The sequence below is a fragment of the Berghia stephanieae genome, chromosome 1, assembly GCF_034508935.2.
Source record: "Berghia stephanieae isolate SIO BIC M18660-M18661 chromosome 1, UCSD_Bste_1.3, whole genome shotgun sequence".
NCBI lineage: Eukaryota > Metazoa > Mollusca > Gastropoda > Nudibranchia > Aeolidiidae > Berghia > Berghia stephanieae.
The window spans coordinates 116877890-116903832 of NC_088360.1; the positions used below are offsets into that span (position 1 = coordinate 116877890).

Sequence of the window (25943 nt, forward strand, 5' to 3'; positions counted from 1 at the left end):
TACATATTACATATTTCTGAGACAATTTTCAGACGTAGTATCAAAGCTAATGTTTTTAGTTTTTACATGTAGCTGAATAAAACTATGTACATGCTCATGTTTAACACATTTTTTCCAATTTGAAAAGTAGCAAAAATCTCTAAGATTGAGTGAGTTAACAAACTGATGCCATAAGTAATTTTTTTTAATAGATAAAAATAAGCGCCGACAATCAAAGGCGCATCCTCGCTGCAATTTAGCATAATCGAAGTTTAATCAGAAATAAATTATCTAATAAAAAAAAACACTTATAGTCTACGTTCGAAATGGCGCTTTGAATGGCACAATTGTATACTTGTATTACAGAATCATTAAAATTTAGCAATTGCAATTACTTGGGAAGTTTATTTGTTTCTTCGAAATAATAAATTACAGTCAATTTTATCAAACAGAATAGATGTCTAAAGAGTTGATAACTTGTATGAAAAAGAGCTCATGATTTGTCTTAATTTACGATAATAGCAACGACACTCATTTATTGAAACATTTGCATTGCCATCGGGTGATCCTGCCATTTGTAGTCACTGTTGACAGGTTGAATGTTGTAATTTGAAATGAACGCCTTTAGACCAGTGTTTGTGCTCTTTCGGCATATCTGTAGTTTCTACTTTTTTAATAAGATTCTGCGGAAGTGCCAAAAATGCACTATCATTTTGTCAACAGAATAGCCTCGGGTTTCCACCGTCGTATTTAGATATCTAATTTTTACCCTCCCAGTGGTTTGTTTGTTTTTTCAAAAATCATTTACAACAAACACGTGTAGTATTTGACGTTATGATCATGAACCCTAAATGGAAATATCAAAAGCTTTCTTCGCGTTCTTGTTTCCCTAGATGATAAGGTTAATCGCCGAATATCTTTCCTTTTTTTTATGTGAAGAACGCTGGTGGGGTTGGGATGGGGGTGGGAGGGGCTGAGAGTGAGTGGAACAAAATTGTGCAGAATGATGGCGGAAAATTTTTACTGTTCTCGCTTATTTAAAGTTTGAATCAGACACATTAAGGAAAATAATACAATTTTTTTTTATTACTGACACATTTCATGTTTGAATAACTCGAGAGCTATGCAAGATTTCATCAAATATTTTGCCATATGTGCAAAATTTATTCAAGTTTTGATTGATGTGAGTTTTAACTCTGTGTGTCGTTTGATAACTGGTTATGACGTCATCAGTAGAAAATGGTAACTTTGACAAAAATGGTAATTTATTTGTCCAACGTGATTCTCGAACCTTGACAGACAACTCACGGAAAACATTGTCTTCTCAGATGAAGCAACCTTTTACGTGTCCGGGCATGTACAAAAACACAATTTTCGACATTGAAGGTAACAAAAACCAGAGTGTCCATGAAACTCACCAAAAGTCAATGTCTAGCGTAAACCAGGGATGCCACCAGGCAAATTAAAAAAAGCCTGAAAACTTGCGCGGACGAGATACAAATCAACGTCAAGGGCTTTGTAGGGATTTGAAAAATATCAAATTTGGAATATCGTTTCAGTACTTATCATTGCAATTGAGAGCAAATAACACACAAAAGAAAGGAGAGTTAACAGTTTTCAAATTGATAAAATAAGGTGCTGAAAACAAAATACAGACAAATTATATAGCTATCAGGGGTGAGAATGACTGGTCACATAAAAGGAGAAACTTTTTCATTGTGAAGATCATGCCCCACCCATGCAACCATAACCTTTAAATTTGAACTTCACTCAAATTCACTGAGATGCGATCCAAAATTTGGCTCGCAGCAATTCCTGACACGACTCGGAGAATTTCAAAAGTTGAAAGTGTAATTACATTTGGTGGTTGTAGTAGGGATGATGATGTGGTGGTGGTTGTAGTAGTACTGGTCGTATGGATGATTGTGTGGTGGTGGTTGTAGTAGCTGTGGTAGGAATGCTGATGTAGTGGTAGTTGTAGTAGTAGTAGTGGTGGTAGGATGATGATGTGTGGTGATTGTAGTGTAGTAGTAGTGTAGTAGTAGTAGTGTAGTAGTAGTAGTAGTAGTAGTAGTAGTAGTAGTAGTAGTAGTAGTAGTAGTAGTAGATAGTAGTAGTAGTAGTAGTGGTCTTAGAGATGATGATGTGATGGTGGTTGTAGTAGTAGTGGTGGTAGGGATGATGATCTGGTGGTGGTTGTAGTAGTGGTGGTCTTTTAGAGATAATTGTGTGGTGGTGGTTGTAATAGTTGTGGTAGGAATGATGATGTGGTGGTAGTTGTAGTAGTACTGGTGGTAGGGATGATGTGGTGTTATTTGCAGTAGTAGTGTTGGTAGGGATGATGATGTGGTGGTGGTTGTAATAGTAGTGGTGCTAGAGATGATGTAGTGGTTTTGGTGAGTGTTTTTCATTCAGTGATAATAATAGCAATTTGTCAAAAAGGAGGAAATGTCTCCGTCTATCAGTCAAACGCAAGCCAAGTGTAAAAAAAAAACAGGAACATAGTTTTGTATTGGTATTATGTAATATATTACTATTACTAGTATAAATCCATTCTTATCATTAAACATAAATTTACTTTTGTAAACATTTAATGAATTGTCCTTTCCACATGTTAAAGGCCTACAATGTTATTCAAATAAAAGGCCAGAAAGTGTAGTTTTGTTTTGATTTTTACTTTATAAAGCAGGCTACAATATCTTTTATTTTTTACCGAAACCTAGTGGTTATTCAGCTTATAAATACAACCCAGGAATCTCACAAAAGCCATAGTCAAAATGTAAAAAGACAGAAGAATAAACTAAGCCAACCACCATTGCTTTATTCTAGGCTAATGTATTATCTCTGTATAACCAGATGATTTAATGGATGGTTGCGAAAGAGAGAATAATTTATGAATTGATCTTAGGAATTCTATATCAAAAAAAAAAAAAAAGAAAAGAGAAATGGAAAGAAAGGCAAAGGGAAAGAGAGAGAGAGAGAGAGAGAGAGAGAGAGAGAGAGAGAGAGAGAGAGAGAGAGAGAGAGAGAGAGAGAGATATTTGTCGCTCCCCTTCCCCTTCAACCAAACCATCAACTACTAGCTAATCAAAGAACACCACTGGTCGTCTGTGTCAATTGTGACATCTGGTGCCATTCAGTCTGGCCCGACGTCATAAAAACGCGACAGTCACTAAATTTCACGAGACTATTGCACAGGTGTCAAAATATGACATAAGACATAATGGTGATTTTGTGGTTTTGAGGGAAATGTTTGACACGGCAAATTCAGTGATGGGGATGGGCGGAGATAAACTACCGCGATTTTTTCTTCTTCTTCTTAAAAAAAAATTATTCTTTTTTTGAATAGTGACGACGGACAAAAACTGGAGGTTCTGGATTAAAACCGGCTGGTGGTAAAAAAACCGGATTTCCGGCTAAAACCGGAAAAGTGGCATCCCTGGTAAACTGACCAGTGAAAGAGCGGTCGCTCCTTTCTTTTTGACGACATGCCAGTGACAACGACAAGCTCTCTGACCATGTTAGAATCATACGGAGTCCCTCAATTTGATTAACTTCAACCCAGCATCTTTTTCCAACAGGATGGAGCTCCCCCTCAGAGGAGTTTAAATATGAGGGATTTTTTAAATGAACAGTTCCCAAACCGATGAATCGGCCGAGATGGACCAAATTTCCTAGCCTCTAAGATCATAACCCTTTTTATGGAGATATGTAAAGAATAGAGTGTCTGGAATCCCGGTGAGGGGTGTGCGTCACCTGAAGACAAAAATGAGAGAAGCCGTTCACTCTGTCACATTACTCATGCTTTAAAAAGACTAGTTTGACGAACTGGAGAGACGCTTGCGGATTGTCATTCAAAACGACGGTGGTCACGTGAAGCTCTAAATCGGACATTGCGCAAAACAAACGATCACAAGTAAGATGTAAATTTGGATTACCATTAGGAAATCCAAATTGAAGCTGGTGCAGCTGTTCTTGAGTTATTCCAACCTAAAAATGTGTCAATGATTAAAAACAAACACACTGTAAAATGCGATTTATGTCAAAATTACCCTTTTCTACCGATGACGTCATAGTTCAGCTACCAAACTGCGCACAGAGTTAAAACGTATATCAATCAAAACAAATGAATTCTGCATCTCTGGCCAAAAAAAAAATCGTTTGACGGAATCTTACATAGCTTTAGAATTATTCAAACCTGAATTGTGTCAATAATTTTAAAAAAAAACAACACCCTGTATGTCATTCAAGTCGACCATCACAACATGCACAGCACGGATAAGAAGACTTTATAAGGAAAAAGAAGACAATGTGAAATAATTATGAAACATAACAATCATGAGCATCTGCATAGGGTTTGTTTGTTTTTTTTATATAAGGACTCAAAGCGCTTTACATGGGGTCACTAGCCAGCAGCAACACTTAACATGTAAGACAAGGTATGACGCTTGTTAAGCGATAACACATTTTTTTCGGCCAGAAAGAACGCTGTCAATGGCCAGGGACTCATTTTACACCTGAGTAGAGTGAGAGAATGTGAGCCTTTTCCAAGGTCTCAACTATGAGAGGCTCAGAGCGAGATTTGAACCGTGAACCCAAAGCTCCGAAGACGAGTGCCACGCCACAAGACTACATATAAAAATGAGCTTTTATATAGAGCAATATCCAGTAAATGTGCTCAAAGCGCTTTACAATGGGTCCCTGACCAACAGAAACACGCAACATATAGAAAGAGACATGGCGCCTGTTTCCTTAACAGTTTATTCAGTGGTATTACCATTTTTCGTTGTCTTTTCAACCAGAACTACCACAGGCAACAAACAAACAAAAACTCAATTCATTTTTTTTTTCAATTTAATTTCGATTTTTTAAAATGTACCAATACAAAATGTATCCGTTCAGGTCTTACTTTAATGAATGATCGCTTTATAAAATAAAAATTATTGTTGTATCATTCAGTTTGATCACAAAGCTATTTCTAACAAAAAATAACGTTTTCACCCATTTTACTCTGAATGTTTAGTGGATAGAAATTCTAATCTGGATGGGGAGGGAGGAATCCGACTCTGGCCCGGCTAATTAAATACTAATGAACCGGAAAGAGTGACAGGTCTGGTTTCGATATTCAGGTAGACCGCGGTACAGTAATAAAAAAGGTTATTTAAAAAAAAAAAAAAGGAAAACAACCCCCCCCCCCCCAAAAAAAAAAAAAAAAAAAAAAAAAAAACTCCATTAGACCTCTCAGCTTTAAGACTTTTTGATACAAGGTGACAGCCATTTTAATATATCGATGTATTACGTTTTCTAGACAAAATAAGAAAAATAAGCCGCGGTACAGTCTTTATGTTCACAGCTTTTGTTTGCCAGCAACATCAATCTCCAACATTTACGAACAGCAGTAATTTGTATACGAATTATGATGATTAAGGAGGTTGAAGCAAAACTTGAATTTGCATGTGTTATACTGATTTGACTCTTTGTAAAGCCAAAGATTATTGATTTCGGTATTTGATTTTAGACCCACAGAGAAGCGATTAGTTCTCACTAAATTTTCTATAATACCATCAACTAGGATAACTTTGCCTTAAGAAAAAACTTTGTTTCTGTGAAATTAGATCATTTAGAGTAATCTCAGCTTTGTTGCAGACCATTTATCGGTTAATAGACTTGACTTTTTATCAAAGAAAATAATTGCACAAGTTTAAATATTTTCTAATTGGTCCAAAATCAAAGAGGCAAATTTAATCTTAACGCAAAGTTGCCTCGGTTGACGGTAGACTAAAACATAAACAACTACTGTTATTTTGTGTATTGGTAAGGATTATTTTTGAGGGCAGATTGGGTTTTACTTTTCACGGGACCAAGACTTATCCCGGTTTCTGCAGCGTGAAACGAATGTTAGTGTACTCTCGCCAGATCTAATAGATCCAGCTACCCACTCACGGTTCAGTGGAAAAGAGGGTCGGAAAATATCGACTGCACCGGGAATCGTTACTGGCACTTTCCGACCTTGGAAAGAACCTCTAATATCCGCAGTTAGAACGGTCGAGCGGGGGAGGGGGGTCATTATATTTACAGAAAGGTCCACGAGATTCGATCTCACGACGCGGGTCAAACGTCTCCGTAGTAATGTCCGATTGTTTTAATAGACAGTAGATCATGACAGCACGCTATCATCATGCCGACCCACTCAGATATCATGGCACAGGAACTGAGTAATACTGATATAAATTATAGCATAACATTAATGTTATGTCTTTAGAGCAATGAATATGGTAACAAAAATAAAAACAACGACAAAATTAGAAATTAGAAATATTTTTAACCCACATAATAATTTTTATGCCCACAACAGGAGACTAATTCAAATAAGAGTGGGGCTACCGAGACGGCAACGAGGCAGGTAGATCACTCCGTACATGGATGTACTGTAACGAAAGTGCCAAGGGTACCTTCACAGCTGAAGTGACAATCCCGAGGGTGCAGTCTCTCCCACTCTGCAGATGGAACTTCAGGAAGGCTAACTGGAAGGAATTAACTTCCTATATCGAGCAGATCTGCCCTGCTATTCCTCCCAAGTCCGGGAACATAACCAGATTTAACAGGCTGCTGGTTGAGAGCGATCGCCGCTCCATTCTACGGGGCAAACGGAAATTCTATACCCCCTGCTGGATGGAGAAGTCTGAAAAACTGTACGAGGAGTACCAGCAGACCCACTCCCAGAACGTAGCCGATAGACTACTTCAGTCTCAGGCAGAAGTAAGGAAGCATCGGTGGCAGGAGACCTTGGAAAGTCTTGACTTTAAACACTCTAGCCATGAGCTTGGTGACTGATAAGAAATTGGATCCTGAATGCAACTTTGCGAGGGCAACAGCGAAGTGTAAGACAGACACAATTGCCAGGAATATAAAGAACCGTAGCAAACGGGTCCCGAATCAGTCTTTCGAGCGCATTGTTCGTAAGGCATACCTTACGATTTTGGAGTGTTACCTGCGGAGAAAGAGTCGGACTGGACTTCCCCATTCAGTCCTCGAGAAGTGGATGTTGCATTAGCGGTGTTAAGATCGGAAAAGCACCAGGTATAGATTGCATATATCCCGATATGGTGACGCATCTGGGGCCCAGGGCGGAAGCAAGCTAAGACAGTTGCCATCCCGAGGCCAGGGAAACCGACGAAGGAGACCGACAGTTACATACCCAAATCACTTCTGAGCTGCCTGTATACAATTTTGAAGCGTGTGCTATTGAACCGATGGGGGCCGGTCCTAAACGCAGCTCTGCCACCCGAGCAGGCGGGCTTCAGGGAAAGGAGGTGCACAACGGAGCAGGTCATTGCCCTTAAAGAACATATTGAAGCAGAATTCGAGACGAATTAAGTTCTGGCAATCCATGTACTTAGCTTTCCTGACTTCGGACAGGGCTGAATGTACGAGATGGAAGTCGGTTTGGACGAATTCAATCCCTCGAGGGGGCGGGGACATCGACTCCTGGAAACTGGGGAGAAGTTTGGTAACTTAGTAACTTGATCTAAACTATCGGAACAATGGCGGACGCCCTAATGAAATATTTCTCCGACGAGCATAAAAGCTTATCCAGAGGGGGAAAAAACAATATAAATCTGATCACGTTTTGACTTTTACACATTCTGATCACAAGACATATGAAAAGTTCTAGCCAGCATGAGGAATAAAAAGTAACGATTTTCTTTTAGAACCACGATGGCCGCCGTTGCTGGGCGACGTGACATCAGACTACTGAATCCAATTCATTCCGTCTCAAAGCCTTGAGTGGCTAACATGTAGCGTGTGATGAGAAAGAACGAAAAAAAAACCACACACACAAACATAAAAATTCTTCATTATGCCTACGGAATCAACAACTCTATAAAGAGATATTATCAGACTGGGGTTGGTGAAATAGATACTGATGTATTATTGTACAGAAATATTAATGGTTATAATTCAAGTGCTGTGAGATGTGTGTGATATGTTCCTTTAATTTTGTACTTTATGTTATAGTGTGATTCACGATGGACACATACATGCCTTTCGTGTTAGCAGTCAGAAGACGGGTGATCTCGGTTGCTATATATAGTATTAATAAATATCATAATCATGATAATTAGAATATATAATAATAATAATAATAATAAATAAAATAATAAATAATAATAATAATAAATAATAATAATAATTAATAATAATAATACAATAATAATAATAATAATAATAACATTAATAATAATAATAATAATATAATAATAATAATAATAATAATAATAATAATAATAATAATAATAACAATAATAATAATAATAATAATAATAATAATAATAATAATAATATATAATAATAATAATAATAATAATAATAATAATAATAATAATAATAATAATAATAATAATAATAATAATAATAATAATAATAATAATAATAATAATAATATAATAATAATAAGTTCTTATATAGAGCATCTCATCCATCACCGGGTAGAGGCCGCTGAGCGCAATATATGATATTAAAATATTTTGTAAATACAAATAGGACTGGAACAGATTCCTCTTGGGCGAAAAATCTACAATCCGTTCTATTGACTGAGTCCATATAACCCGCCACCTTCACTTCGACAAGTTGTTACGACCTTGAATTAACTTGTCCACATATTCTTCAGTCCTTATACATCCCTGAATGCTCCTTAAATACTCCCTAAAGGCCCCTTGTAGATGCCTACTGACTTCCTACAAACGTCTGCCACGTTGTCCAAGAACACCTCGTTATCCAGCCAACATCTACTAGTTTTTGCATAGACCGAAGCATTTGTTTTGGGCTACCCCTGAGCGAGGGCGATACTAGGAAGGACGCCTGCCTACACATACCATCAACATCTAGGACAAAGATAAGGAACTGAACCACAAAGACCACTATAACCACAGGGGCCAAGATGACAAAACTCTTGTAATTCTTTGGGGGTTTTTTTTTTTTTTTTTGTCGGTGCATATTTGACCCTTTATTTACATAAAATCTCAAAACATATTTGCTCCTTAGCGCCAGTCGTTGAGAGTTCTCTCTTCTTTTTTTATCTTTTTTTTTTGGGGGGGGGGGGGGGGTGATCAGAATTTAAACTGAGTACTTGCTCTGATTTAGCGACAAGCATTACAAGTACCGACAGTGGCATTGAACATTCAAAGAGAGCAGCTGCAAGGGTTGTCACAGTTTGCGGAAAGACAGAAATAGGGTGACTGACGGCAGCTCTTGGCGCACTGAGAAGACAAACACTTCAGTCCCGCAGAGAAAACGCGCGGATACAACTATTTCACAAAACAGTCGAAATAAATACTCAGTATTAAACATTCCAGGCTGCATCTACAATTCATACTAAAGATGCTCCACTAGCCTTCACCGCGTGGGTTTATTCCACCAACCATTTGCATGGACAAATAATACATACAAATACATCATTTTTTATTCGAACTACGCGCGATGGAATAAATCCCTTTCTGACAAAAAAAAAAAATAATATAAATTTCCCTTTATTCAACCCCAAAGGGAAATTTGTCTTCAGGTTCTATTCCAAAGGAAGACTAGAATAACCAGGGGCCAGCCGCAGAGCAGCGCCGCAAAGTGAGCGAGGGCGAGGTGACTTGCTCAAGGCCACACAGCGCAGCGGCGGGTGATTGAACTCTGTACCTTTCGGGTACGAAGCAAAGGCCGTACCACTGAGCCACGCTGCCCCTCATGTAATTGACATCAAAGACCCCAAATCATTTCAACGCATTTTGTGCATGCATAACACCAAGAAGAATGAATGACTCAAGTGACATGGGTTTGTTTTGTACGATAAACTTGTTTAAGTTTAAGAGTTGATGTGATGGGTATAATACATTTTTTGTAACTTGTATACTAGAACTTGAATTTGATGAAACCTGCATAGATGTTAACAGAAAAATATATTCCATTTCCTAGGAGATATTACAATTGATAACGACAGAAAAAGGCACTGATGATAACAATAGAAAATACCACAAATCTCAACTAAACGTTTGATTTCTTTTGTATTTTATGAAGTACAACGGTGTTTTTCATAGCAGGTCATAAAAGTACACTTTCTCGATTTTTTTCTTAGATACGGATAAGTTTTCAATAAACTTCTCTTCATAAAAGACAACCATAAATTACGTGAAAAAAATAAATAAAAAGAATATTGATGCGTCTTTTTTCTCCCCAGTTTTTACGAGATTTCCACGCTCTAAGTCCCTCTTGTTGTCTCACGAGTTGAAGCCGTATGCACATATTACAAGGTATAGAAAGTATAAAGATCCTAGTCATAGTCTCTGTACAAGATGGAATGTGTTCGCCGCTCTCTTGAAGAACGATAAACGAGGGTCAAATGGAGTCAGGTCATTTTGACCTCGTGATTTCATCCTAGCCTAGAGTTGGGTAAATAGTCTTATACTCATAATTATTATTTGCGTCTCGAGTACAAAATTACATGTAATCTCTCCCGCCTTGAAATTTGATATTGGATTTAAAGTCCAGATGTCGAATTATACCAACCATAAGGCAGTTCAAAGCTGGTCGCTTCCCTTACAAAATAATCCAGAGCTCCGGGTATTCAGAGAATACCAAGCTTTTCTTTACTTTCTTTGTTATTCAACCCCAAACACGAGGAGAGAGAGAGAGAGAGAGAGAGAGAGAGAGAGAGAGAGAGAGAGAGAGAGAGAGAGAATTAAAAATAGCTCTAGATTCCGTTATAATATTGATACTATTTTATCCACGGGTAATCTCATATCATGGTGAAAGAGGGGTAAACCACTCTACTGTACCCTCTGAACTACCCGCGAATATAGGCAGCGTGATCCATGCTGGTCTGAAAAAAAGGGACCCCAGTCTGATTCATTATGGTCTTTAGTTTTGTTTATTATTTTTCTTTTATTCATAGAGCCTTTAAACTTTTCTAATTAAGAAACCACGTTGAGCTCCACAGAAGAAGGCCACCTGCCCGTATGTCCATTTAGGTTGAGTGCCTAGCTTGTAAGTCGAAGTAATCGAATTATACTGCTAAAACGCGATATAAGTCAGGCTTAATTATTGATCACGATGTGATTGATATTCAAGTAAACACAAAGTGTTGGAAAAAAGTTTTAAAAAACGAACGAATGTCATCAAAATTAGAAACTAAAATGTTATCGTTTTTCACCAAAATCTCAAAATCCATTATTTTGAAAGATTTTCCTAATTATTAGACCCAAACTTCCCCTTAACAACAACATGAGCTTAAAAGCTCGATATCCACAATAAGTGCTATTTAATAATAATTTAATAATATCCACAATAAAAGCTATTTATAAAGAATGTGAGTAGAGAGCCGTCTCCAAGGACTCAACTTTGCTCATCCAAGAGCGGGACTCGAACCAGGAACTAACGGTCCGAAGGCTCATGCCATACCACAAGACCAAAAAGTGGTCCTGTGTCTACCCTCAGACCACTACAATACACAATGAACAATATCAAAAAATCGGATGATAACTAGATCTATGTTTACTTGTTGCGATGTGATTTCCAGGAGATATATTATGGAGCAAGCATGTACACAGTCGACTCTATCCCTAATGACACAATTTAATTACAAATATGATCTGGCCAAAACATAGGTCTCACCTAAGAAGAAAAAGTAACATTGAGGGGGAATAGGGTAGGTTGTAGGCTTATCAACCTTTTTATTAAATCGTACACTTTCAACTTGCTTTTGCACCCCATTCGACAAAATATACTGAAATTGCATCGATCTTGATGGGGAAAAGTACATCATTGGATGATAAATATTTTATCAAAACCTACTCATGGTGAAACTATTACATATGTGAAGTTGCTTTTAAAGATTAACTATATCAGTGATTTATGTCAGAATGTTGTACACACCCCAGTGTACCATATCAAAGTGGTACATCCTGGGGTGTTTATTACACCCGGTTGAAAAGCACTGGTATAAAAGACCCCACCAGAAGCACAACCTATCGCCCGCAAACATGACTCAAGGAAAGTGAAACGTGAATGGAAGAGGAGAGAGGCAAAAGTATATTACATGCAATTAACAACATCTCCTGAAACAACGAGCAGAATTGAGAATATAGACCAAAAATAAATAAATAAACATAATAATAATAATAATAATAATAATAATAATAATAATAATAATAGTAATGATAATAATAATAATAATAATAATAATAATAATAATAATAATAATAACAATCATCATCATCATCATCATCATCATCATCATCGTCATCATCATCCTATTGGATTGAACCTAGTGAAGTTCCAGGATTGCCACAAACCGCTGACCATTCAGTCATGCTCACTGCTCAAAGACCAAAGGAAGAACATGTGAGTAGCTGACTTTCAAAACGCCCGAAGTCACATCCTGACAGAAAATAAGTTAACAATCTCAAGTTTTGTTTTGTTTTGTTTTTGGATTCCAAAGAATCACCAGGAAAAATTTGGAGTGTAAAAACACTCAGGGTATTTTTCTATGAGGCAAACCAGACACGTATTTTCTTCTTTAAGTCAATAACTAAATGTCAAAAAATAAATAATCTGTGGACACGACAGGAACCGGTTACATCGGGTATCGAAAGAGCACAAAAAGAAGAAGAAGAAATGAAAGAGAGTCAAGAAAACGACATACGCCACATTTACAATTTTGGCCATTTCACCTAAAATGGCGTATTCTTACTGTTATTACGATATGCTTTTTTAAGTGAAAATAGCAGAATATTTTCAACTTAAATGGTTAACTCAAACTAAATCCTCGTAATTCCGTTTATTGACTTGGTTTACTGAGGGACATGCCGAGAAATTTTTTCTAAACTGCCTAAGTCAGCTTTGTTTGTTTGGTTAGTTGGTTGAATGATTGGTTGTTTTGAAGGGTTTTACGGCGCTTGCAACACGTTTAGGTTATAACAGCGCAAGTAAAAGGAAGAAAACGTGATGGTCAAATTCTAGAATTACAATTAAAGCACCCAAGAAAAGGAAAGACAGAGGGGAACTGAGAACTAATAAGGAGGGATCAGATGTAGATTCCAAGAGCATACCATCAATGTACTTTGAGTTCACCTATATGTCTCATCTGGAAGCAAGAACAAGATCCAACAAGGAGGAATACACTCAAATGCTCACATTATACATTCAAAATAACACATATAATAATACATATCAGAGAGATGATTTACAAGGAAAAAAATACCCTCTCCCAAAACAATAACTATATTCGACTGTTTCCCTCCCAGTCAAGGACTCCGGCCAGGGCCCGGACTTAACCAAGTAATCTCATTCCAAGTCAAAGACAGAAAGCAAATTGTAAAACAGCTATAAGGGGATAGAAGACAATAAGTGCCATCCTGCTCACTATGGGAGGCCAGGAACAGCACCCATTAAGTCAGCTTTAACGACAAAATAACGATAAATATTGAAATGTAAGCTTCAATTTATTAGACAAAGACAAATATTGTGGACGTTTCATGTTTCTCATTAATCAACAAAATACGATGAATGAAACACTTATGACGAATGGGAGATGTGTGAATGGCGTAGTTCCGGTGAATAAACAAAAACAATTATGGGACAAGAAATTATAGAATGCCACTTTGTAAGGAAGCACGAATCAAAATATTAAGTCAGCTTTATAACGTCTCCTTGCATGGTCAGTGTAGGAATGACAAATTGCATTCAGATTTTTTTAAAAATCAAATAGATGATCTGACCTTTGGAATGTTCAAATTTTAAAAGTAGTGGCGGTAGTACTAGTAGTAGTAGTAGTAGTAGTAGTAGTAGTAGTAGTAGTAGTAGTAGTAGTAGTAGTAGTAGTAGTAGTAGTAGTAGTAGTAGTAGTAGTAGTAGTAGTAGGAGTAGTAGTAGTAGTGGATAGATATATAGATAGATAGATAGATAGATAGATAGATAGATAGATAGATAGATAGATAGATAGATAGATAGATAGATAGATAGATAGATAGATAGATAGATAGATAGATAGATAGATAGATAGATAGATAGATAGATAGACAGATAGATAGATAGATAGATTTTTTTCTCCATTGTGCGTTGGATAAGACAAGAGAAAGTCCTTCATATATCTATAAAAACAGAGACAACACGTCACTTTAATTCATTTTTGCCACATGGTGTTCGAATTTTTAACGCGCAACTGTCATCATCATCATCATTGCCTTTTTCACCCTGGGTCAGGGTATAGGCCACAGACAAACAGTTTCCATCCTTCTCTATCCTGAGCCAACTTTTTTATCTCATTCCAGGTCTTACCACTTCTTTGTATATCAGCTTCTTTAATTCTTCTCCATGTTCCTCGTGGCCTTCCCCTTGATCTTCTGCCCTGAGGGTTCCAGTCCAATACTTTCTTTGTTATAGTTGAGTCATTCTTTCTAAGCGTGTGTCCAATCCACCTCCATCGTCTTCTTCCTATATCCTCTCCCACTGGTTTCTGCTGTGTTCTTTTCCATACTTCTTCATTTTTTATTCTATCCATCCATTTTATTCTGAGTAGCTTACGCATGCACCTGTTTACGAAAATCTGTACCCTCCTTATACATGCCTGTGTGATGCGTTCCAAGTTTCACATCCATACAGTAGGACAGACTTCACGTTTGAGTTGAAAAGTCTTAGCTTTAGTTGAAGGGAGATATCTTTAGTTCTCCAAACTCTGTTCAAAGATGTGAATGCAGCTCTCAAGTTGTGACTGAGATGAGAAGATACAGGCTGCATATACTTGGTGTAAGCGAAACGCGCAACTGTGATTTACATTTAATACTTTCTTTTAAATATACACACACATGTTCGGACTAAAGGCCAGAGGTATGGCCTATCTCAATTTATCAAATTAATATATAAAGTGTTGCTATTGGTTCTTGGTTGTATATTTTTACATTTTTGTGCATTTGCATATTTTATATATATATATATATATATATATATATATATATATATATATATATATATATATATATATATATATAATATATATATATTATACATTGCCGCCATAGATTCTCAACTTTGTGTTTATACATTTTCATGCATGCCACGTCTGTAAACGAATTTCCATTTTTTGGATGAATAAAGTATATCTTAATCTTAATCTTCATCTTCATCATTAAATATAATAACTAAATATTATGAAGTACACATTTGATCAGGAAATTGATGAAATGTCATTTAATGATAAAATATACGATAAACATACACAGTATTTGCAGAAAGAAAATTTTGATTTTTTTATAGTGCCCATATTTAAGTTTTACTGTGAAATTTGAAGGTTGCATCAAAGATCTGTCTGTACCTGGAGCTGTTCTTGTAATACACAAATATATTGACCGATGCGTTGCAAGAAGTAAGAAGATAACACAGCTCGTAAAGGACGACGTATGTGTTGTTGTATCCGGCACCATACTCTAATTCCGGCTCCAAAAACATGACACAGAGAAAGACAACATACGGCAGGTTACAGATAGTAAGGATAATTCCCAAAAGCACCATTACCTTCGTGAGGCGAGTGTCACGGCTCGATTGTGTGGTTTCGGGCCCATTTTCTCTTGTAACAGATGCTTTTTGTCTGAATTTAGACGAAGCCCGAAGTCCCCATATCATAATGGTAGTGGTACAAATTACTGACAATAGCGAAAAGCTGGGAGTGAAAACGCCGATTGTGTTAAAAGAAAACGAATGAACTTCTTTGCGAAATGGTGCAAACCAGACATTTAAAATCTTACTGCCATTCGAATGCGGATGTGTCATCCATCGAAGTTGCACAGTTGAAAACACTGGAGCATACGTTAAAATAACGAACACTAGAAAAGCAACGAGAATTGCACGTGATCTTTCAATGGTAAATATTGATTTTACTTTGAATGGTAAGACGACACAGCAACATCTTTCAATGGAAAGAAACGCTGACAATGTATTCGAATAAAAGTACGCCATTTCTCTCAGATTGCCAGTGGACACGAAGTGGAGACTTAGGAAGTAAATGGGCACATCTGGATATATAATATCAGCGAAGGAACATGCAGCAGTCATCAGGGGACAAAATACCAATATTAAGTCAGAAATTGACAATGTAAAAAATCCCAAGATAATGCTCTCCCGAAGGCCGTGCTTTATAAAAACAATGATATTGAGAATATTGACGACAATACCAAACAACGAAATTATAGAGGCCAACACTATTCCTACTATTATTTGAATAATGTTGTAAACATCGTCAGGAATAAGTGGTGATGTATTTGCCGTAGTATAATCAAAATAGTATACGTTTGGTTCACTTGCATTGTGTTGAGTTACAGCATGCATGGCTTCACAACTTTCTGGGTTCCTAGGGTTACCATTCAATCTTATGAGAATACATAAAAATTGACTATCATACATAAAAAATGACTATCAGGAATAATAAATATTGTTTTCAAATATCCTTTTATTCTTGCCAATAGTTGTGTTTCGGATAAAAGATTTGCTATATTATTTCTAAATCGCCTTTGATCTCAGAAGGACAATGCATTTATTGTCAACTCAGTCTTTGAACTAATATCAAACATTGGAATATATATAAAATCGCAATTGTAATTTGAGTCAATCGTTTTATTCCAGCGTAATATATAGAACCAAAGGGTACAAAAAAAAAAGGCACGTCCCTTTCAAAAAGCTCTATATTTGGAAGAAAAAAAGTCTGGGATAATCGTGATTTATCATAATCGATTAATCATCTCAAGAGCATAGGTGTGACTTTCAGTTTTCAATTTCGAATTGATGTTCAGTCAAATGATTGAACTTTCTTCTTTCTATACAAGTTATGTCTATTAAATGAACGTGTCCGTAGTTGTCGCAATGTACTAAAAACTACACAACTTAAAAATGGTTGTCAATAAAATTCATGATAAAATTATCCATTTGAAAATGGAAAAAAAAATCGAAATTAATCTTAACTAAATTCTAGATACGATAACTGTCTCGACATACAATTGTATGCCATTAAAGTATTATCATGTGTATTGCAATGAAATAGATTAAGTGAAATAAGTGAATTATCTTTCAGCGAACAAGATTTTTTTTAAGATTACAAATTATTACCCAAGTTGTTTAGTTATTTTCAAAGATTGATGCGCAAATACTATTACCATAATTTATGAATATTATGTATGACTACTGGCAATATATCATCATTAAATAGTGATTACCCCAATCGTCAATGTAAAACGACAGTGCAACCTCTGGATAACGACACCGCCGGAGCCGGAAAATTATGTCGTTATCCTGTGGTGACGTTATTCCGGGGTTTTCAATATGGCGGAAAACGGACGGGGGTGTGGTGAGACCCGTTAATACTTACCTGCCAGTGCGATGCGCGGATCAGTGCCTGAAAGAAGATACGTCCCAACAACGATATAATGCGTATTTCTCATGTCTATAAAGGGCATCCAGTTAGGCGTACACTCTCCAACGTGTATTGTAATTGTTTTGATCGTAAACAGTGCTCGAACGCCATTTAACAAAACTAAGAATAAATCCAAAAAAATAAAGTACCAATATGATAAAACCGCACAAGAACACAGATGCACACATCTAGTTTTGATTGTAACTAAAATCCATGTAATATTCCTGATGAGTTTTAAATACCAAATTTTTTATTTAAGTGCACCAAATGAACACGAACCACTGATTCCACGCAGTGTTGGAAACATGTGTTCTAATTGGTCGGTAACAAAGCGATCTCATTGGGAGGAGAGGAGAAAAAAAAAAACGTTTTTATTGGTTAAGAGTCCGAGATGACGATGGTAGGGTATCAAGCATCGGTATCAACTGCCGATAATTGTAATTACAATTCCGCTAAACAGGGATTTCCTAAAATTATGTATGTCGCTATTTTTGATTTTTTTTTTTATTACTTATACTAATAACATATGCCTAAAAATAAATCGGGACCAGGGGTTGTCGTTATTCAGGGGTGTCGTTATCCAGAGGATGCACTTTATCATTTTCTCGAAAAAATCTTCATTAATCAAGAAACAACGAAATGCTGTCATCTATAGAAATATTGACATCAATACAGAGCAATAATAACAATAATAAATAATCTCTTAATATACTTAGTTAGAAAATAAAGTTATGTATGTAGTAGCCATCGTCCGCAACGTAGCTGCAAATATTTATTATACATCAATAAGGTGTTATCTTCAACAGTAATGTGGTATAGCTATTGATATTATCACATGAGCTTTGCCGGTGTTTTTTTATCATTAAGAATTAGAGGGTTTGGTGTTTCTATGTGTTGGTGCGTTTTGGGCACATCTGAAGTGTTTGCTTTACACATAGCTTTGGAAGTGCCTAAATGGCACTATGAATTCACGTCGTCACCACAATTATTGTGGGCAATTATTTTTACGGATTGATTTCAAATCGGAAACTTTGTATATCACATTACCATCACTGGTCCAAGCATTAATGAAGCCATAAATGTCACATGCGCCAATGAGAAGGGGTCATTCAGGGCCTTCCAATACACAGGACCCATACCCGCTCTGGATGTAACGTGTTTTCACTTTCATTTAGAACGTTCTTTTTATTTAAAATAATTTTTTTTTTTAAAAGATCGTAAAGAAAAAGGAAAGTAAGCTAGGGCTACAAATAAAAGTGACATGCTTACATGTCAATCACCGATGTTATGCAGACATGATACATAGAAAATGTTTGATTTCTGATGATTCGATGATGTCCGCTCCGCCCTTGATTACGCCCGTATAAAAGTGGCAAAAACTTTGTTGCGATGAAATCTATCATAACCTGTTTTCGTTGCCGATCATATCAAAGAAGGCTGGTTCATCATCATGATGAACTGATTCTGCACGATACCAACCAAAACCAAATCTAAAATCTTAAGATGAAAAACGTCATGAGTGTTCTATTTTAAATCTGCTACATTCACCTAAAATGGCATATTCCTATTCTCCCCGTGATATGCCTTTTTAAATGAAATTGGCGAGTTTACTTTCAACTTGAGTAACTTTAACAGATTTGCGCATATTAATGGAAAGTGCATAAAGAACAATAGAACTCGATGATAACTTATAATTTCCCGTCGTATAATTTTGGCAGAAGTTATAATTGATTTTGTTTGTTTTTGTTTTGTTTACAAAATCATAATGTCCTTTGAGCTAGGTGCCCATATTTGCATGTAAGACGGACTCGATGCAACATTGTAAAAGTCAATATTTTGAGAGTATTTCTATTACAACAATGGGCCCATAACAATTTCGGTTATCAGACCTACAAATAAAAGTACTCGTTGCCTATATTATGTTTCAATGCCATTGACCTAAAATCTCTCCGTGCCTTTTAGTACCAATCGTACTAAAAATTCCCAATTTGACAGATAACGTCGACGGACATCTCTCTCTCTCTCTCTCTCTCTCTCTCTCTCTCTCTCTCTCTCTCTCTCTCTCTCTCTCTCTCTCTCTCTCTCTCTCTCTCTCTCTCTCTCTCTCTCTCTCTCCCTCTCTCTCTCTCAAAAAAAAAAAGGTCTAGGTCAAACCATGGTCGCCATATTATATTCATCATTGTCTACTACTCTATGACCTGCATAGACCCACGCAGGAGACTGCACGCGTCTAGAGGTCTCTCCGCCCACGCTAATCATTCAATTATCCGATAAACGCCAACATTAGAATCGGGAGTAATTTCAGATAATAGTTGACACATACTGACTTTTAACATACACACAGAGAGAGAGAGAGAGAGAGAGAGAGAGAGAGAGAGAGAGGGGGGGGGAGGAGGGTTTAAGGGTTTTACGGTGCTTGCAACACATTTAGGTTATATCAGCGCCAGTAAAAATGAAGAAAATGGGATAGTAAAAAGTTCTAGAATTGCAATTAAAGCACCCAAGAAAAAGTAAAACGTAGGGGAACTGGGAACAAATAGGGATCAGATGTAGATTCCAAGAGCATACCATCAATGTACTTAGTGTGAGATCACCTATAAGTCTCATCCGGACACAAGCACAAAATCCAACAAAGAGGAATATACTCAAATGCTTACATTATACATTCAAAATAACAAATATAATAATACATAACAGAGAGATGATTGACAAGGAAAAAAATATCATCTCCCAAAACAATAACTACGCATTTGACTGTCTCCCTCCCAGCTAGGACTCCGGTCAGGGCCAGGACAAAACCAAGTAATATCATTCCAAGACAGAATGCATATTGGAAAATAGATATAAGGGGATAGAAGACACAGTATGTACCCCCCCCCCCCCTGCCCACTATGGGAGGTCAGGAACCCCACCCAGATGGGGGGAGGGAGGGGGACTGGGTAGAGGATGAAGAGAGAGAGAGAGAGAGAGAGAGAGAGAGAGGAGAGAGAGAGAGAGAGAGAGAGAGAGAGAGGGAGAGAGAGAGAGAGAAAGAGTCTATGTTGTATGCTGTTGCATATATTTATCCATTTTGGCTTCAAATACGTATTTGTGGGCGCATGGGGGGTAGGAGAGAGGAAGGGGAGCTCCGGCAAACAGAAATACAACAACCAGTAATAGAAAGACAAACTTGAAATCTTCGAGAAAATCTGACAAATAAGACTTCAGAGAGAGACCATGTGAATGAGCGAACAAAAATTTAGGGCTTCTAATCTAGACTTATTACGACGGTTAACAAAATATTTGTTGATATTTTCAGAGAGAGAAAAAATATACCTGAACGCCCCCCCCCCCCCCCCCCCCCCTCCAAATCCTTAAATATGATTTAATCTATATACGTGACAGGTCTACAAACGGTAGATTCGAAGATAGGATATTTCACAAGCAATTTTGTATATGTGGACAGACAAGTTTTTGATTTCATTCTTGTCAATTGATCCAGAAACTATTATCTTTATCACTCTCACTACAAGAATTACTCCCCAAACTCTTTCGGCGGTTTCGTCATTTTTCTTCCAAATATAATTTACTAGATTACTAAGCTTTTCTTTGATTGAGTAATAAAATACCAAGAACACCGAATGACCTTTTCCCCTCCTAAAACCTGAAAATGCATTTCCCTTTGTAGATTTTTTAAAAAGGACATACCAAACAAATTATAGATTTGTTCCGAAGAAAAGCCCTTTAAAATAATTCCTGATCAAAATACCAACAAATCAAATTCTGATATATTCATTAACGATCTAATCCTTAAGATCCCTAGAACCAAAAAATATATTTCTTTGCGCTTTCTTGAGGCAAACTCTAGATGCATACCAAAAACTTACGTTAAAATAAAAATCTTTTAAATATTTTTTAAAAGTCTAAAATGTCAACTTAAACAGTTTCAATGACTTTCTTAAGATGTCCACTAACGCCTATTTTTTTCTGATCGCATTATCACTCTGGGATTTATGACGATCGCAATAAGATATTAGTACGTTTATTTTTTTAATGCGTGAAACATCCACGGTACACCTCCATCCATCAATCACATCCTCCCCTCGCATTTAAGGTGCCACGGGTGGCTGTTAAACATAACAAACCTGGAGGTGTTGCCACTGACAGATGGCCAAACTGACTTGTTTCTATTTGTACCTGCAGGGAGTGATGTTTATATCAAATAGACTCTGTGAACAAACAGCTCCATAACTGACCGAGATGGTACAGTTTAGATGTATGCTGAGTGATTAGATCCTTCCTATCGATTATAAAATGCATTCTAAAATATTTTAGAAATCTAAAAAATAAATAAATGCATATTTGATTAAGAAAAATAATGAATAAACGAAATCACCAAAGAAAAAAAAAATTAAGTCATGAGCATTAACTTTGCCAAGCTGTAAAAATCGTATTTTTTTAATTGACATTTAAAAGGCTTCCCAATTTCAGTTTCTCATCTGTTCAATACAATATAAATTATTTGAGAGGCAGCGCTTGAGGGATAGAGCCTTGGAAACTCAACAGAAATGAGAAAAATCTGAGGCTCTTCATCGTGATTCAAACCCACTATCTTCCAATCGACAGGAGAGTGACTTGCCACTATGTCATAGTTTCGTCCACCAATAGGTAAAACATAAAACGATTAAAATGAAGTCTCGATCTCTCGTAATCATGACGATGAAGTGATGATGGCGACAAAAATCTCATTCGTTTAAAACAAAAAACAAAGCTACCCTGTTAAACAGACTCTTGACATATCATCTTTTGACCAGTTAACTGCGAGGGCCCAGGTTTGAGTTTTTCCAAGATGAGGGTCATTTAAATCGATCGGAATTTTTAAAGACAAGTTTTCAGGCCACATTTAATACTGGTCTTTCCAGAGTACGGCAGTAAACTGGTTAATAAGCCACGAATATAACAACAGATTTTAAAGAATCGCAAGAATACCTTACGACGACAGGATTATTTGTTGCACTTGTATAAACATGCTCGGGATGACACCCCGTGTGCAGAAAAAAAAACCCCACGAAAATGATACACAGGAGATGTATAATAAAGAGCAGACTTCGCATAAAGTTTTATTGGCTTTTAATCGCCAAGGTGTTATATGCCAGAGACGGCGTCAGATAGACACCAAAATTACTCCGACCGGTAGCGAGGGGCGCGTGTGTAAACAACATTGTCTATATATCTTTATTAAAATACTGCTATTTATTTGTATATATTTATTTATTCATTCATTTCTTATATATTTATTTATTTATGTATTTACTTATGTATTTATTCATTTATGTATTAATTGAAGTATTTATTTATTTATGGACGGATACAGTATAAATTCCAGCGTTTCAACTATCATACAAACAGACCAACTAAACAATATAAAGCAACTAGACCACATCGTACACTTATATCAACTTTTTTTTTTTTTTTGGGGGGGGGGGGTACAAAAAGATTTGTTTCCAAGACTTTTATTTAATTTTAAAAAAAGGATTGGCTACCAGGCTGTCCAATGATAACAGAACAACATATATTTCACAGCCGTAGCGAGTAAAGATGTCGGGTCAGCGCGCCACTGGGGGTGAGTAAAGCAGGTTTAACAGACTACACAACTTCACAGTTCACGGGCTGTTTAAAATCACACCATGTGAGCAACTTGGTTTACACCATGCGTGGCAAGCACGTTGATAGCACTAACATGAAAACTTATATTCACACCGGAACTGGCTTCAGTCACCAACGCTTTTTTCTCGAAATAAATTACGGTCCTCTACATACTAGTATAAAGACCTGCCTCTTTTCATCTTACGAAGAAAATTGTTAATGTTAAACAAAGGGGAAAAAATGTACTATGGCAGTCGCTAGACTATCATGAAAATTGCATTGGAATCAAATCATCAAAGACATCACCGTGATAGGGAGTAGGTATGGCTGAGATTGTTATTGCCGACGTTCAAATAGTAACACATATAGAAATGTTATTTTTGTTTTGGACCAAAACAAGTTTTTAATTACTAAACATTGAGTGTAGGTACGACCCAACGTGCACATATTTGCAGGTCTTATATCTGGACGCAATTATTGACCTGTCTTTAACACTGCTGTAATGGACAATATTTTGTGTTGGTTTGAGAATATTATATTTCCATTACATCAACGAGACCATAAAAAAAACGTTATCAGACCTGCAAATAAGTACACGTCGGCATGACCTCAATCTCTCAAGATGTTTTGATAATTTAATAAAACGCACTGTAGAATGCCCCCCCCCCCCCCCCCCACCGACTCTCTCTCTCTCTCTCTCTCTCTCTCTCTCTCTCTCTCTCTCTCTCTCTCTCTCTCTCTCTCTCTCTCTCTCTCTCTCTCTCTCTCTCTCTCTCTTACGTAGACAAATAGTTACCATTGTAATGTCATGGATCAATCAATAGAAAGAAGTGCATCTCTCATTTCTGTTCCTGTTTACTTATTTCAAATTACATTAAGAGTGAAATAAAATAAATATATTCCTACGAATATGTGTATATAATTCATAAAAAGGGAACTGACAAAGATGAATTTACTACATTATAATTAGCGGCTCATTAAAATATTATCACTAAAAAAAAGAAAAAATGAAGCGAAATGGGGGCAGGGGCACCCCTTAACCCACTATGACTGACGTTTAGGAAAGATTTCAAAGAAACACCCAGGTAGAATAAGCATAATAAGTGAAGAAAAGTACGTGATGTTTGATAACATACGTTTCACTGCTACTGCTTTGACAGAACGGCGTACAGATAAGACACTCATGCTCAAATAACTCTTTACATACGGGCTTCGGGTTTGAATGATTAAATGTTAGCTTTTCCATCGCGCAATGACTACGAAATGTGCTTAAAGCGCTTTAAGGGGGGACCCTTAAAAAGTTGCAAAAGACAACAGCACTGAACATGTAGGACGAGACTGTAAGTGAAAGGCACTACTTTTGACCACTATTATTATTATTATTATTATTATTATTATTATTATTATTATTATTATTATTATTATTATTATTATTATTATTATTATTATTATTATTATTATTATCATTACTATTATTATTATTATTATTATTATTATTATTATTATTATTATTATTTTTATTATTATTTATTATTATTATTATTATTATTATTATTATTATATTAAATTTACTGGTTATCAACTTTGCGCCACCAAGAGCAGGACTCGAACCATTGACTTACAGAGAATACTCTAACACACGACCGTAAGCACTAGCCGTATCGCCATTACACCAGTTTGAAAACGGTCAGGTTGGCAGCATTAACTATATAAATAAGCGTGATCCCTTCTCGGGGTGAACCGATGCTTAAAACGGAATTTCAAGCTTAACCGATAAACTACATGTGCGGCTATGTGGTCTTGTGGTATGACACTTGCTTTCGGACCGGAAGGTCAAAAGTTCGAATCCCGCTCTGAGCGGCGCATAGTACAGTCCATAGAAAAGGCTCTCATTGCTCACATTATCTCATCGTAATCAGGTGTAAAATGAGTCCCAGACCAGTGGTAACAGCAATGTCTCTAATCCGAAAAAAATGTAATATTGCCCAATAGGCGTCATGTCTCGTCCAACATGTTAAGTGTTGCGGTTGGCTCGGGACCCCTTGCAAAGAGCTTTGATCACGATTAGCGGATATTGCGCTGTATAAATGCTCGATGTTTGTTTTATTACTTTTACCTCATCTTTTTTTTCACATTTCCATATTTGAGGAATAATGGTTTGTTTCTTAAAATAAAAAAAAAATATCCAACTTCCTAATTCTTATCATTTTGACATTAAACTCCATTGTCTTCATCTTGTTTGATCCATCATGGTAACAATTGACACACCGGGTTACAATTGGAAAGAATGATAATTTGAAAGAAATTCCGTCCCGGCGTTGAAAGGTTAGAGATGATTCATTGAGGATGTGCCAAAACTGTGCCATTCATAAGAAGATGAAAAAAATAAACTCTTCACAGTGACCCTTCTCCGTTTTAAAAATTATATATATTTTTTTAAACAAATAAATTTAAAAAAGAAAAAAACAACTTGAAGGGAGCAAGTTAAGTACTTTGGTGTATTTAGATAAGCGCTTGACACGGATTCACCTACAGCCTTTGGAAGGAAACCCGAGATGGAATCTGATAAGGTTTTGTGTTGGTACATTCGATGTAGAAAAACACACAGAATTCCTGGAATTGATTTGAAAGCTACAAAACAGCGTCTCGATGTCTATGATAACATAAATCCTGGCAGTATTAGTAACAGGAAGGGAGGGGGGGGGGGGGGGGGAACGTTGGAAAGCCATTATCATGTCCAAAGGAGAAAGAAGGAATGAGTGGGGGGGGGGAAGGGGGGGGGGGGGAAGAAAAACAAATAGAGACTAAAAAAAAAAAAAAAAAAAAAAAAAAAACAGGAAAAGACAAAACAGCTCAAAGTTTTTAAAAACAAATTATCTTTTTAAAATATTGAAAC

At 36.5% G+C, this 25943-nt stretch overlaps 2 protein-coding genes across 2 annotated transcripts in view; both read right to left on the minus strand.

Annotated features, from left to right (window-relative positions):
• Positions 1-25943, minus strand: part of LOC144962865 (tyrosine-protein kinase transmembrane receptor Ror2-like) — a 75918-nt gene that overhangs the window by 31126 nt on the left and 18849 nt on the right. The gene's annotated exons all lie outside the window — the stretch shown is intronic.
• LOC144962864 (uncharacterized) lies at positions 15196-16851 on the minus strand. Its single transcript, XM_078896214.1, has one exon. It carries the CDS (start codon positions 16417-16419, stop codon positions 15286-15288), a length of 1134 nt encoding a protein of 377 aa, XP_078752340.1. The 5' UTR covers positions 16420-16851; the 3' UTR covers positions 15196-15285.

Coding starts and splice junctions, on each gene's coding strand:
- LOC144962864 (XM_078896214.1), bottom strand. CDS start 16,419: ATGTATGATAGTCAATTTTTATGTATTCTCATAAGATTGAATGGTAAC.